The sequence below is a fragment of the Euwallacea fornicatus genome, chromosome 12 (assembly GCF_040115645.1).
Source record: "Euwallacea fornicatus isolate EFF26 chromosome 12, ASM4011564v1, whole genome shotgun sequence".
In the NCBI taxonomy this organism is placed as follows: Eukaryota; Metazoa; Arthropoda; class Insecta; order Coleoptera; family Curculionidae; genus Euwallacea; species Euwallacea fornicatus.
The window spans coordinates 2,874,019-2,887,572 of NC_089552.1; the positions used below are offsets into that span (position 1 = coordinate 2,874,019).

At 33.0% G+C, this 13,554-nt stretch overlaps 4 protein-coding genes across 9 annotated transcripts in view; 2 read left to right on the top strand and 2 right to left on the bottom strand.

Annotated features, from left to right (window-relative positions):
- The window catches only part of LOC136342578 (uncharacterized), a 46,161-nt gene extending 43,807 nt beyond the window's left edge, over window positions 1-2,354 (bottom strand). For all 4 annotated transcript variants that reach the window (XM_066288528.1, XM_066288529.1, XM_066288527.1 and 1 more), the window contains exon 1: window positions 2,096-2,354. The gene's annotated coding sequence lies outside the window, so the exon portion shown is untranslated. The remainder of the gene's footprint in view (window positions 1-2,095) is intronic.
- Window positions 2,355-3,357: 1,003 nt separating this feature from the next.
- Window positions 3,358-11,182, bottom strand: Vps50 (vacuolar protein sorting 50). Of its 3 annotated transcripts, XR_010732651.1 has the most exons (17): window positions 10,992-11,180; window positions 10,479-10,667; window positions 10,104-10,415; window positions 9,862-10,050; window positions 9,591-9,809; window positions 9,355-9,487; window positions 9,151-9,304; window positions 8,898-9,087; window positions 8,662-8,794; window positions 8,431-8,608; window positions 8,028-8,241; window positions 7,493-7,801; window positions 5,141-5,299; window positions 4,968-5,089; window positions 4,726-4,915; window positions 4,235-4,671; window positions 3,358-3,724 (listed from the first exon to the last, which is right to left on the bottom strand). XR_010732651.1 is itself a non-coding variant. In XM_066288328.1 (16 exons), exons 1-16 carry the CDS (start codon window positions 11,034-11,036, stop codon window positions 4,552-4,554), a joined length of 2,856 nt encoding a protein of 951 aa, XP_066144425.1. In that variant the 5' UTR covers window positions 11,037-11,180; the 3' UTR covers window positions 3,358-4,551. The 3 variants fall into 3 exon arrangements, 2 of the variants coding, with proteins under 2 accessions (XP_066144425.1, XP_066144426.1); XM_066288328.1 differs by having other exon boundaries at window positions 3,358-4,671; XM_066288329.1 differs by lacking the exons at window positions 3,358-3,724; window positions 4,235-4,671; window positions 4,726-4,915; window positions 4,968-5,089 and having other exon boundaries at window positions 5,172-5,497; window positions 10,992-11,182.
- On the top strand, window positions 5,511-6,867 carry Trmt6 (tRNA methyltransferase 6 non-catalytic subunit). Its single transcript, XM_066288343.1, has one exon. The coding sequence runs from the start codon at window positions 5,602-5,604 to the stop codon at window positions 6,841-6,843; it is 1,242 nt and encodes a 413-aa protein (XP_066144440.1). The 5' UTR covers window positions 5,511-5,601; the 3' UTR covers window positions 6,844-6,867.
- A 142-nt stretch (window positions 11,183-11,324) lies between the features above and the next one.
- Dph2 (Diphthamide biosynthesis 2) lies at window positions 11,325-13,157 on the top strand. The gene is made up of 6 exons (XM_066288342.1): window positions 11,325-11,603; window positions 11,662-11,774; window positions 11,830-12,041; window positions 12,105-12,251; window positions 12,311-12,579; window positions 12,640-13,157. The coding sequence occupies exons 1-6, from the start codon at window positions 11,454-11,456 to the stop codon at window positions 13,102-13,104; spliced, it is 1,356 nt and encodes a 451-aa protein (XP_066144439.1). The 5' UTR covers window positions 11,325-11,453; the 3' UTR covers window positions 13,105-13,157.
- Window positions 13,158-13,554: the final 397 nt, after the last annotated feature.

Below are 13,554 nucleotides of genomic sequence, written 5' to 3' on the forward strand. Positions count from 1 at the left end.
AACTCCCTAAAATTTTCTTTAACATATTTTTCCATCACACCCAACAATAAATGATGACAATTTTTATTTAACAAGTTCAATAGGTGGATAATTATATAGTACGGGCTTACTTTTCAAATAAAGCGACATCAAGAGCTGAGCCTGAAAAATGTAATTGAGTACTCTACTAACACCTAACGGAAGTCATCGACTTATTTTATTTTACTCTGTCACTTAATTTATAAAGAAACTATTCTAGTTCAGAACACAATATTTCTTGAAAATTTGGCGAATATAAAATTCTCCCTACATTAGTCATCATATTTGAACGCAATTAAGTATTTACCAAAATCTGTCAGAATCAAAATTTATTCACTACTTATTTTAAAATATTTGACTATTTCCATGCAAAAAATTAATATTGCGACGATTCGAATTATCTTTAACTTAAAATGAGCGTCCACTATAATTGACAAGAAATGACGAATGTTTCATTTAAAGAAGCATCTAATAACGGAAACAACCACAATTTTTCAAACGATAGATCCTCAATCCGAATTCAATAAAATTGCTTCACAAAAACACTAATATCATCATTAGGTATGATAAAATTCTATCAGTATCAGCCTTATCAACTCTAGCGTGTTAGATGAAATTTTTAATCACCACCCCTGTTCCTCAAAAAAAAAACTGTCATCCAGGAAACAGCGCCGCCCGTCCTGGTCTACCGCCCAACCTCGTTCTCCCATAAGGCCGGTACTGAGTTCGATTTACTTATCCCAAATCAGCACAGAATAAAAAGACATCCCATACCTAACACTTAATTTCACATTGGATATCTGATCTCAGGGAATAATCACAATCAAAATGGGCTTTTCGTGCTAATAAAAATATATAATATATACAATGTAACTTTGATCATTTTTATGCAAATTAAGTACTTCTGTTTCATACCAGTCTTATTGGGAAATTCACCTGTTAAGTAATATTGCATATACTTATTGTCTTGTTAGCATTTTGATCACCAGTGGATGCATTCGTTTTTAGAGTTCCCAATGCTATTAGGTTCAAGAGGAAGTATTCTTTGTCAATCACATTAGCCTTTCAGAACAGGAATTCTTTATTACCAAAAAATTTATTAGAGCTAATATCATTGAAACATTTATTTTTCAGGTCAGGATGAAAAGCCCATCTATTTAAATAACAATATATGGGGTGTCTCATTTAAAATATATAGTTTGTTTCATGTGTCAAAAACATACTGTCAGCAACTGTTTCTCTGTCAAGCTTATGTAACAATTTGTCGTGCTTGCTATAATTTTTGCATTTAACATTTTGCTTTAAAATGAGAAAGAAATGTTTAAATTGGGCTGCCATGATAATCAGACACCGGGTATATATCACCATGAGTACCCACCTATTATGAAAAATACTTTATATGGAATGAGGCTTAATCAGTATTTTAATTAAATACTTAATTAATATGGTGAAGTTCAGACTTGCCCTTGGGAAAATATCTATTTAATACGAAACTAAAATAAAAGGTTAAACAAGAAAAGCTGGATTTTAATAACTTTCCCGGCACATATGAGTGCACGCTTTGCCAGTTCGCAGTCCTGAGTATCACTTTTATATGCTCAGAAAACATTACCAGAATAGGGTCGAGGGGTGCTCTATCCTTGAATTTAAGCCAATAGGGCGCTAGAAAATTACGACCAATAACGACACCCCACCGGTTAGCCTACCTGACTACCTTAATGGCGTCTATTTTTATATTAAAGTCTGGCGTGGTTAGCAAAGTTTTTCAGCAACCAAACGAGACTATAAAATTTCAATTATAAGCAGGGACAGGTGTGGTAGCCACAAGACCCCCACTTTGAAAAATAAAAAATAAATAAATAAGCGTCTCCCTGTATCCGCCAATCAAATCACAGATATAAACCAATCATCATTCCAGTTTATGGGGATTGCAACTGCCCACTATCGCCATTTTTAATTTACCTTGATTGAAGACGTGAAAACCAGATATACATATACAATTTTTTCGTAATATGCAAAAATGTTTGGGATGTTCACTATTTTATTTTTAAAACTAATGTTCAACTGGAGTACGTACCTGATTCCTGCTCTGGAATAATTATTGGTTGCACTTCGAAGACAACTTTTACAAAAAAACCTATGCTTTTTAACTTCAAGGTTCCACCGTGCTATTACTAAACTGATTAGGTACTTGTTACCAAAAAAATGATTACATACACTGAAATTTTCAAGTTTAAATTATGTAACTTCACAAAATTCGAAAAAAAAACGTAACAAACTAATCGTGAGTGAAGGACGATAAGTAATAACGAAAAATGAATGACAAAGCAACGAAATCGCACGACAAGGAGAAAAAACAAAAGATAGCAAGGGCATAGCCAACTTGTCTATTTTTATTTTTTATTTAACCGTATAGTCTACCTATAGTTCATCTCTTTTTAACTTTAATTGACAAAAGTGATAAAGAAGGATGAAAGGAATCAGACCTACCGCCCCTAACCAGCATTAGTTGGGCGAATCCGCGAGATGTAATGTCTTCTGAATTTATACACAGATTTAATTTGTCTACCTGCTACTTACAGGGAATCCCAAATTCAAATTGTATTCCCAACATGAGAATTTCGAAAACCATTAGATACACACTCGGTTAAATTAAAACAAGATTGTGTCTTATTGCAGGCAGTTTTATCTTTAATTCCTATAAAAATCTGATTACTTCTCAAGATATCCCGAACAGAAGAATTAGATTTTATTCAAAAACTATGACTAATATCTACATGAATAATTTCGAATCTAGATTGAATCGCTCGCTTTGCTGGTGTCAAATTATGTAAATCTAAAATTATTTGGCACAGGGTATTTGAATTTCAACGGCATTTAAATAAAAATGGGGTCTCTACAAATGTTTTTGCAACTTTAATGAAGAGTACTTTTTAAAATATTTTGCATCTACTTTTTCTTTTTACTGTTGTCGAGTGTTGAAACCAAACAAAAAATGACAAAATTATATTTTTTTGGTTCACCATATGTATGATCGGTCTCACTAAATAAATATTGTACCGTGCGTAATCTCGTCTTCTATTTCTTTCTTGAGAAGTATGGAGCGCACGTCGTAATTCGATCGAACAAACGCAACCGACAATCAACTCCAATCAGCTCGTGTTCACTCGGGCATTTCCGAGCGGTTTTATATCGATATAGTACCATACAATACCACGTTGATGATGGTTTTTGGAACTCTTTGTATTAATCTCTAGTTGTTAAATATTGCATTTTTTTCTCTTTTTAACCCAACTTATTACAATTTTAAACTCTTGCGATATAATTGATAAGATCAAAAAGAGGTAATATTTTTATTATTAATGAAAATAAGAAATATAAGTATGTACAAACTAACATAATTAAGATAATGATAAGTTTGATTATAGGAAAAACCAAATCATCTACACTATTACACGATCAATTCTAAAACTTATTAAACCATTTAAATAAGTAAAAACAAATAGTATAATAAAACATAAAAGAATTTTGAGATTTTGCTCAAATACAGGGTGAGCCATCAACCAGAACCATGGCAGATTCCGTTAATATTATGCAATGTACACGTCGTTCTCCTGCTATAAGCGCTTTTGGAAACACTTCTACAGACGCAGATGTTCTATTGGAAGGACAACCATGTGATGTGATGGTGATCTTCTAGCAGGTTCTAACGATAGATTTTAGTAGCGCAGGGAAAGAATGTGGTATAAATTAAAATAAACTAATGTTTCTGCTAAAAAGGAGAAAAAATTCAAACTAAACGCCAACCTTCATAAAATTAATTATTGCTAATATTTAATAAAACTCAAATGGATGACATGGATGCATCATGCCGTATCATTTTATGAGATTCTACCTGCCAAATAATAATTGTCCTATTTGTTGGAACTTTCCTAACATTACTGATTAATATTCCATGACACTGCTACACAATTCTTTGACCACTACTGGCCACTCCAAGATTTTCAGTAACTAATTTACCGCTGCTTTGTTTCAGCTATATATCACAACTAAAGTAACTTACTACCCTGATAAAAAATGCGCTACATCATAAAAAATATCGTCTGTAAATGAACAATATTCGTATCACTAGAAAGCTATTGCATACTATATCTTAATGTCAATGTTCGACAAACGTTAAAGTTTAAATTTCGAAATTAAATTAAGTTTTTCTTACCACTAATATTAACGGAACTGGCCGGTAGTGTGCTTACGGTGGACTATTCTGCCGTGTGTTCGATATCACCTTCAGTACCTACATACTGACACCTTTAGTAAATGGTATGCGATAAAGACTAGTTAAACAATATTTGAATCTCAATTACATATTAACAATCTCGAACTGTAAAAGTTTTTACAAACGTAAATAAGTAGAATTAGATAAGATAACAGTATATCACTCATTAAGAATAATTGTCAGAAAATTGGATAATAATAAATAATTATCAATTCAATTAGGCTATATTATTATGGTAAAAATGATAAATTCAAGTGTTATCTACCAAAAAACCCCTTTTCGGTTTCTTCTATGATTTGCAACATTCGCTGACGAGTCTTTTTGTTACTTTGACAGGCACAGCTCACCAAGCCAAAGAGATGTTTTGATGAATATTCCTTAAAATCTGCCATTTTAAGCACATTTAATAAGGGCAATTTCTATCACCTTACTTTATGGTCTTTGATCCACTTCTCTAGTTCTATTTCAGGCAGATAAAACGCCTTTACGTAGTTCTCAACATATTCTTTATGAGGTACTGGTTTTAGCGACGAAATTTTCTCAAACTTCATTAAGAATTGAGTAAAATCCAATTGCATCAACGCTCTCCCGGCGTTCGAACACTTTTTGGCATCAGAAAAACTGAAACAGTTCGTTAATTTTTTTGTTCGCAAATTTTACAGGCTTAATTCACCCTTGCACCAACGTATGAGTAACAATATGTGCGATGCTTTCCCACAACACCTTATAAACTTCAGTTGATATGGGTACTTTATGAGCCACTTCGTCTAGTCTTAGTCTAAATATTTGTACTTCCTATGATACAAAATACTTAGATTACAACAATTAGAAAGGAAAAGGCTTTACCCTCAGAATTAAATCAATATAAGAATTGTGCTGGGACATCACTTCCTTAACTTCCCAGTTGATTTTGGACATGGACGTTAAAATTTGCCTGAGATCAAATGCCTGTGCCACTACAGACATGTAGACAGGTTTTCTTAGATGCATGGCACTAACAACGTTCTAAAAATGAATATTCAACATACTTACAAACGAATCACCCATACAAAATCGTTCAATTTCAATTTGCCAACGGTTTATTTTTCTGGCGCAGAATGAATTGATGAGTGTAGCTGGAGCACTTGCTTCGTGTCCTTATTTATCTTATGGAATTAAAAAAAAGGAATAAACCAGTATCGACGACGAAGACACATGTCAAAACTGAAATCGAAATTCCAACCTAACCTCAATTCGCAAACCAAAACAACAAATCACACGCTCTTTTACGGGGTAATTGCAAAACAAAGTTAGTATTTTCTTAAAAAATGAACCAAAATCAGCATACAATAAATGTTGGTGACCAAATTATAGTGCAAAGGCAAGGCTACACCAAGCTCCATAAACTGAAGAAGCATGGAACGATGGTTATTGGCAAGTTTACAGTTGAACTGGACAATGTAGTGGGCCAAAAGTATTTCGATACATTTCAAATGAAAAATAGGCCACAAAACAAGAAACTCTTTATTCTGGAAAAAGTCCAGGATAGTGCAAATGTAGTGGGGATGTTGAATATCCAAGAGAGTGGCACTGACAACAGAAACATAGTCATTAATGGAGACTCCCAGACACTGACAAAAGATGATATAGATAAGCTGCAAGACTCTGAATTAAACTCAAATACTATTATTGGGGAGTTGGTAAACAATTCCAAAACCTTCAATATGAAAACTGAATATTCACAAGAAAAATATTTAAAGAAAAAAGAAAAGAAGTACTTTGAGTACATCCAAATAAAACGTCCCACAATTCGACTTTTGGCAAACATGTTTTATCGACAAGACCCTATAAAAACTTTAGGAATAAGAATAGATGATTTATCTCAGATGCTCACATATGCTAATATTCATTCAAATGGCAGACATTTACTGTATGACAGTGGAACTTCAGGTCTTATGACAGCTGCCATAATGAATTCTATTGGAGCCAATACTAGTGGTATCCTAATTCACATGCATCCTGGCAATGAGTGCCAGAAAATTGCATTTGTAGCCATGCAGTTCTCTAAGGAACAGCGGGAAAGGTGTATCAATGTTAATCTCTATTCAGTATTGAGGTGCTTCTATCAAAACAAAGACACTTTTAATAGTCAATTTGAGGCTAAAGATGACACTGAAGAACCTCCATTAAAAAGAAAAAAAAATGAGGGTGAAAGTTCATCAGAAAATGCACAGAAACAACCACAATGGCAATTAGACAATCAAAGAGCATGCCAAATATTACAAAACAAATGTGATTCCCTTATAATAACAGCAAAAGAACATCCAGTGAATATTGTAAAAGAACTGATGCAGTTTTTAAAAGGATCGCGCCAGATAGTTGTGTTTAATTTAACAAGGGAGCCTCTAGAGGAATTGTTTGTCTACTTGAAAACGCGTCTTGATGTGGTAGGGATCAAGTTAAGTAATAATTTTATGAGGCATTATCAAGTTTTGCCTGAAAGGACACATCCTGAAGTTAATATGACTAGTGGTGGGTTTATTTTGTCGGCAGTTAAATTAAGTTCTTGATTAATATATGACATACTTATATAAGTTGTAATTACCACTACTTTTTCTTTTGAACATAAACATACTTAGAGTTCCTTTAAATTTAACAATTGTTACAAACTTGACTATAAAAATTTGAAATATTTACTCTATAATATGAAAGAAATGATTTTCGGATTAGATTTTTAATCTTTTTGGAAATTATAATTTACTATTTCATTGATTTGAAAAACAATTACTCCCAGGATTAGAGTGTTGTCTCTGTCTAACCAACACTTTTCTGTACAAATAGGTGAACATCATATTGCGGCTACAAAGTATTGTGGATTGCATAAAATATGCAAGGAATTCGTTCTGCCTTGGCCTAGACCAAGCTATAAGTTCACCAAAACTGCAGCTGCAGGATGATCAATTGGACGAAATATATGTATTTGGCATAATTAGGTCAATTCGCTTGAACCGGACCTTCAGGGTTTGCAAAATTAGAAACAAAAAATGAAGAAAGCAACCCAAATGCATCAATTTCACAGTGAGCATTTGACTAGTTCTTATAGATTTATTGCCAGTGTGACAAATATAGATCGGCCAGTGTGATGAAGAAAAAATATCACAGCCTGGCTAACTGTGCAGCCACTGTTAAATGGTACTAGCTTTACATGTAAATACTCACTTGGGAAAAAAACTGCTGCAACATGATTCTATTTGTTTGGGGTATTAAATGTTCCAAGTAATCTTGTAGAAACTCGTACTGCTTTGACAGGAAAATTAGGCTTTCTACTGCCACAACTCTTTCTGCAAGACCATGCAGTTTTTCAGGGCTTTTTAATTCGACCATAGTCGAAAGGGAAGGTTTACAAATGTAGCCTTCAGGCATGGTATATTCGGTTTCTTGAATGGGCGGCTCAAATATCATATTATCACTTATTTTTCTGAGGGTCATTGATAATTCTTCAGTATAAAGATTATTGCCTGAGACAGCCTAGAAATGATATATAATGTACTGAGATGTAAAATGTTGTTAAGCGTCTCGACATTACTATCAAGACGATTGATTTGATTGATCAACTTGAAATAGCTGAAATCGTGGCTCAATTTATTGTTATCTAGCGTGACTGTAAATAAATTAAAACTAATTTTATGAGTTAAGAAAGGATTAACACGACCGTAAATAACCTGAACCAACCTCACTAAATAATAACACTTACCAAATCTGAAGCAAAAAATAAATGCACACTGTATAAATAGTAATCAAAGAGTTGATTCATGCAGCTAATAATTTGAAAGGAAATGGGTTTCAGTAGACGAGACATTTGAAGGTATTTACCCACTTGTCTCAACACTGAAAGAGTAGTGTTTGTTAAAATAGGACAATTTTCTTGATGTCGTCTCTTGTTTTCGTTGTTTTTATTAGGATTTCTTCTGGAATAAAAAATTAAACATGAAAAAAGAGGCATTCAATTCGACATGCATTATGTGAACTAGCATTTCGTATGGAGTTTTATATATGATTTACACCCGTTTTATCACTTGATTTCATTACAAAACCCGCTATTTTATTTGTCAACATTAGACAAAATATATAACACCCATAAAACTCTTCAAACTTACTCCTCATCCACAAATTCTCTTTTGAGCTCTTCTGCTTCCTCATCTTCCTCACTATCCTCCGAAAAATACCCAGACCCCTTAGTGTTATCAATAGCTAAAATATCTTCTTCGACAATGGCCTCATCTAAACTGCCGTCGAATGGAGTCCCATGATTGGCATATCTTACAAAATAAGTACCTGCACATTGTTTTCTTTAAATAATACAAAGATCTGACCTGGTCATTTACTACCTGTTACGCTACTGCCGTCTTGAGAGTGGCACGACGAGCATTCAGTTGAGTTAGTAGAATATACAGGAGTTGTAGGACTCATTTGTGGAGTATTTTTGTAATTTTTTAAAGCTGATCTTACAGATTTAAATTCCTTAAAGTTATTAAAACAATAAACACAAATTAAAACTATGGTAAATTTTTTGAAACTAAATGTTAATACGGATGATTTGATATCTTGTTTTCTTAACTCTTACCTGTAACTGCAGTATACTAAATGCGGGCTTCACAGGGCAAATCTCCCACATCTCATTTTCCATAAATATTTTTAATTCTTCCAGTCTTTGAGCGTGATAATTTTTAAAGTAGCACGCACTTTGCTTTCTAATTGATTCTTGTAAATCTTCAGATTTGCTGCCGCAAAACTCTTCTCCCACTTGAATTAATCTGATACATAAATATAAAAAAAAAATAACGCCTGTTTTCTTTTGGCTACCGCGATTAACAAACCTATGAACTACTCTCAGTACTTGAACAAACTGATCAAACTTATAAGCTGCTAAATGGGCGTTTAGTAATAAACTAGACACTTTTCTTTGCACATCGTCCCATATTTTAACAACATTGTGTTCCAATTTTTGCTTGCCCATACTTAACTCTACATCTGCAATGTTTATTTAAATTAAATACATCTTTTTTTTTCATGGCAGTTACCCAAATCTCCCTCATCTTGCCCTTCTTCTATATTATTATACCATATGGCTAACTGATGGTAGCTAAGAACTATTTTGAATAATACTTTACACAATTGGACTAGACATGAAATGAAGCAATCCTGAGGAACTGACTAAAAGAAAAATATTTGGTTTATGCATTTTGTAACTTTTCATAGATACATTAATTAATATGTGTAGGATATAGAATGGATTTCCCAATTTTACTGGACTGACCTGACACAAAGTTTTGTACGGATTTTTTCCGCCATTTACCCCAGATTCTAGAACATCTGTGGAAGCAACAAATGAATTAACAATGTTAAAAGAAGAATTATATATAGCCGTAATATAGTGCACATGAATATTATCAATCATTGCCACTTGCGATTTTTCCAGCAAATCATAGGCCAATTGAAGTTTTCTATATCTTTCACTGTCAAAGTGGTAACACATCTGAAATATCAACATTACTTATACGGCTTACAAAGAGTAAATGGCCTATCACTTCTGCTAAAATTCTATCAAATTTTGTATCAGTGTTTTCTAAGGTTTCCTGCAACTTATAAGTTAAAGCTGCAACGCAGCTAAAGTGCCGATATTTGATTGCAGTCTTTTGACACTTTTTTAGCTCAGATATTGTCCCCACATAGTCTTCATCATTCAACAGTTGCTGACATCTTTTATCAAAGCTATGCTACAACATGCTTCCCTATAGCTTAATGTAGAAAAAGGATACAAAATATGTACCAAATTTTTGATCATGTTTAAGTTACTCAACAACCTTTGAGACAACTTTCTTTTTCTGTAATTTGCAAGAATACCTAAACTAGAAGAGCACTGCTTGCCACATACTGCTAGTTGCCGTCTGCTTTCTCTACATTGATTTAAAGTATCTGTTAGATGTTCCAATATTACTTGAATGTTTTTAAATTCATCATTGCATGCGCTCTGATGCTCTAAGATCATTTGTAGCACTTTTTTAGACACAACTGAATGTTGCTGCTTTAAATTCTTAAAATCCTGTTGGATCTGATGACAGTCTAAAGTTTCTGGAAGTTTCTGTGGATAAAATTCCTGTTTAAAAACATGTGAAACTTTAAGTGTAAAAATAATTTTTCTGACCATTAATTCAAATCTACAAATGTCAAAGTCATCACTTGTGGAAAAATAGGCAGCTTCAATGCTCTCTAGAATATCTTGATCTGCAGGTCGATCACTATCTTGGGCAGTTTTGCTGTTGATTGATAATGTGGGCATTTGAGGAAAATGATAGTTAGAATCATCAAAGCCCATAGAAGGGATTTTTGGAGGCTGCAAGCAGACAGACTTATTAAACCTCAGGATATATAAATATTGAGAGAACCTAGGCACTACCCACACGCTTGATATTTAACAAAAAAGGGTTTAGACTACCGCTGATTGTTTCTTTTTAAAAATGTAGATTTCAGGTTCAATTTTGGGAATAAGGAAAACATATAACAGAAAAAATTTTAATGGAACAAGAATTGCAGATTTTTGGAAAGAAACACTCAGAAAAAATTTGGATACTGTATGCTTTCAATGTTCTATTTTGCCGTAGTGCAGAGGTAAAGGGAGAAGATATTTATTAAATAGAACAACCAGAAGCTACTATACCTGCTTGTTTAGAAGCCCCATTAATTTTTGTTTAAATTCATCCATTTTAATAGAGGATTTAGTTCTTTATTTTTATCAAATAACCCACTATTCACTAAATTAAATTGTTTTAATATCGGTTATTATTTTTAGTTCATTTTTCTGGAAGATAAAGAAATCATCAAAAAACTAATAAAAACACACAAAACAACAAATATCCTGACATTATTTGATAATCAGCTGATTGTCAAAATTTCTTATTCACAATTGGTTCATAAACTCTTTAGTGGTCAAGTGTCTTTCTTTGAACTATAGGGTTGGAAAAGGAGAGCATTCTACTCTTAAATGATGTTTGTTGATTATTACTTTATTTACTTAAACAAAAAAAATTAAACTCATGAAGAAAATTGTGTACAATAGTTATAATAAATTTTAATTTTCAAAGCATTAATAATCTTGCCCAGGGTTCCTGATCAATTAAAAATGCCCCAATTCTCCACCAACGAATCCGTAAGCCTAGAAAAAGACATTGAACTGAAAGGCGAGATTCCCCAGTTCGAATTTCAGCAATTTGACCAAACTTATGAAATACAAAAATGTGCTCAATGGATAAAAGAAAATGAGTATCAAAAAGTACAAACTAATTTAGTCAGAAGAAATTCCGTTAGCATTCACCATATAATACTTTCAGGTATGCCTTCAATTCCCTGATCATTTATTGCCACATTCCACTGAAGTTGCACTTAAACTGCAAAAGATATTAGGCCAAACAGTTTATATACTTGGAGATACTGCTTATGAAAGGTGAATTAGTTGAACCTTCACAATGTATGTAATCAAGAGGATTGTTTTATTTCAGTTGCTGTATAGATTATGTAGCAGCTGCACACATTAATGCAGATGCCATTATCCATTTTGGCCCCATATGCTTTTCAAAACCTTCTGAAAATTTACCTTATTTAAATGTTTATGAAAAGAAAACCATTTCAGTCACAGATTTGGAAAAAATTCTTGCCAAAGAAGAAAATGAAACACTCGTTCTTTTAGATGATGGATATGTCCATTCTTATGGTTTGTCAACTAGTAATTAACTGTCTGTTAAATTTAAAACAAATGTCTTGTATTTAATTTCAGATCATATTTGTAAGGCTTTTGCCAATAAGCCAAACATTGTTGTCATGAAAATAGATGACGATCTATCAGATATAAATAATAATAACAACATAGTTTTTGTAGGAAGGAACGAAAGGAAACTGATGAATATTAGTTTAGGTTTCAAATGTAAAATTTTACACCATTTGTTCTCTTAAGGAAACAATTTAGTAAACTAAACATTGTAGCTAAAAGGTTCTACTATGTTGATCCATCTAAGCAGCCACTGGATTTAATGTCCTATCAGCCAGATTCAAAGATTATTAAAAGAAGATATTTTCTTATTGAAAAGATTAAAGACGCATCGACTATAGGCATTGTAATTGGAACACTGGCAGTTAAAAATTACTTAAAAGTGATTGAAAGGGTCAAAAAGCTTGTTGAGGCATGTGGCAAGAAATATTATTTAATTAGTGTTGGCAAACCTACAGTTGCAAAACTGGCTAATTTGGGAGAGGTACATTTATATATTTTCCCTGTCTTAAGATGATTTCTAATGTAGCTACTTATTTTTTAGATTGACATTTATGTGATGATCACATGTGCCATGAATGAGATATATGACAGTCGGGACTTCTATAAGCCCATAGTTACCCCATATGACATTGAAATTGCTTTAAATGCTGATATAACCGACTTAAATTTTACCTATGACTATAATAGGTATCTAAGCAGTTTAAATGATGTCAATATCATAGGAAAAAGTGTTAACGAAACAGATGTGAGCCTTTTGACTGGGAAATTAAGGTCAAATGTAAGAGAAGAAACTCAAGAATTTGCCAATAGGGAAATGGGAAGCTCAAAATCACAAATCGCTTTGAAAGGAGACGGAACTTTAAGCGTGAATAGTCACTTTGGTGCTGGATACCTCAATGATCTTTCCTGGAAAGGCTTGGAGCAAAATTTGGGACAGACGGAAGTGAAGCTGGCTGAAAAGGGACGAACTGGTATCGCCCAAGGATATGAAAATGAAAAAAATTAATTTTGTTTGTCGTGCAAAAATAAAAGCTTTTTGCGAGTATTCTTCATTACCAATTAGTGATTAGAATTATTTATGATGATTTTCAATTGAAGGAATTGCTTAGCATACATCATTTGATTCTTGCAGGCATGCTCTATGCATTTAATTTTGCAGTTGATTCGTTTCTTTGAATCATGATGGTCCGATCGTGTCCATCATGATTCAAAGAAAGTAGCGAACTTATGTCTATAGATGTATATAAGTCGCTCTTGAGTATTGCGCGTCGATTGTGACGTATTCGTATAACCCTGCACGTTTTTTGTTCGTGTCTTAACCTCATTTCGCTTTAATTTTGTTTCGACAGATTAAACATTTTTAAGAAAAATGATTTAAGTAATTTGAAGAATGCACTAAGAAATGGGGTTGTACTGAATCCTCTTCATTGTGGTCCATGTATGAATAACCATTTAT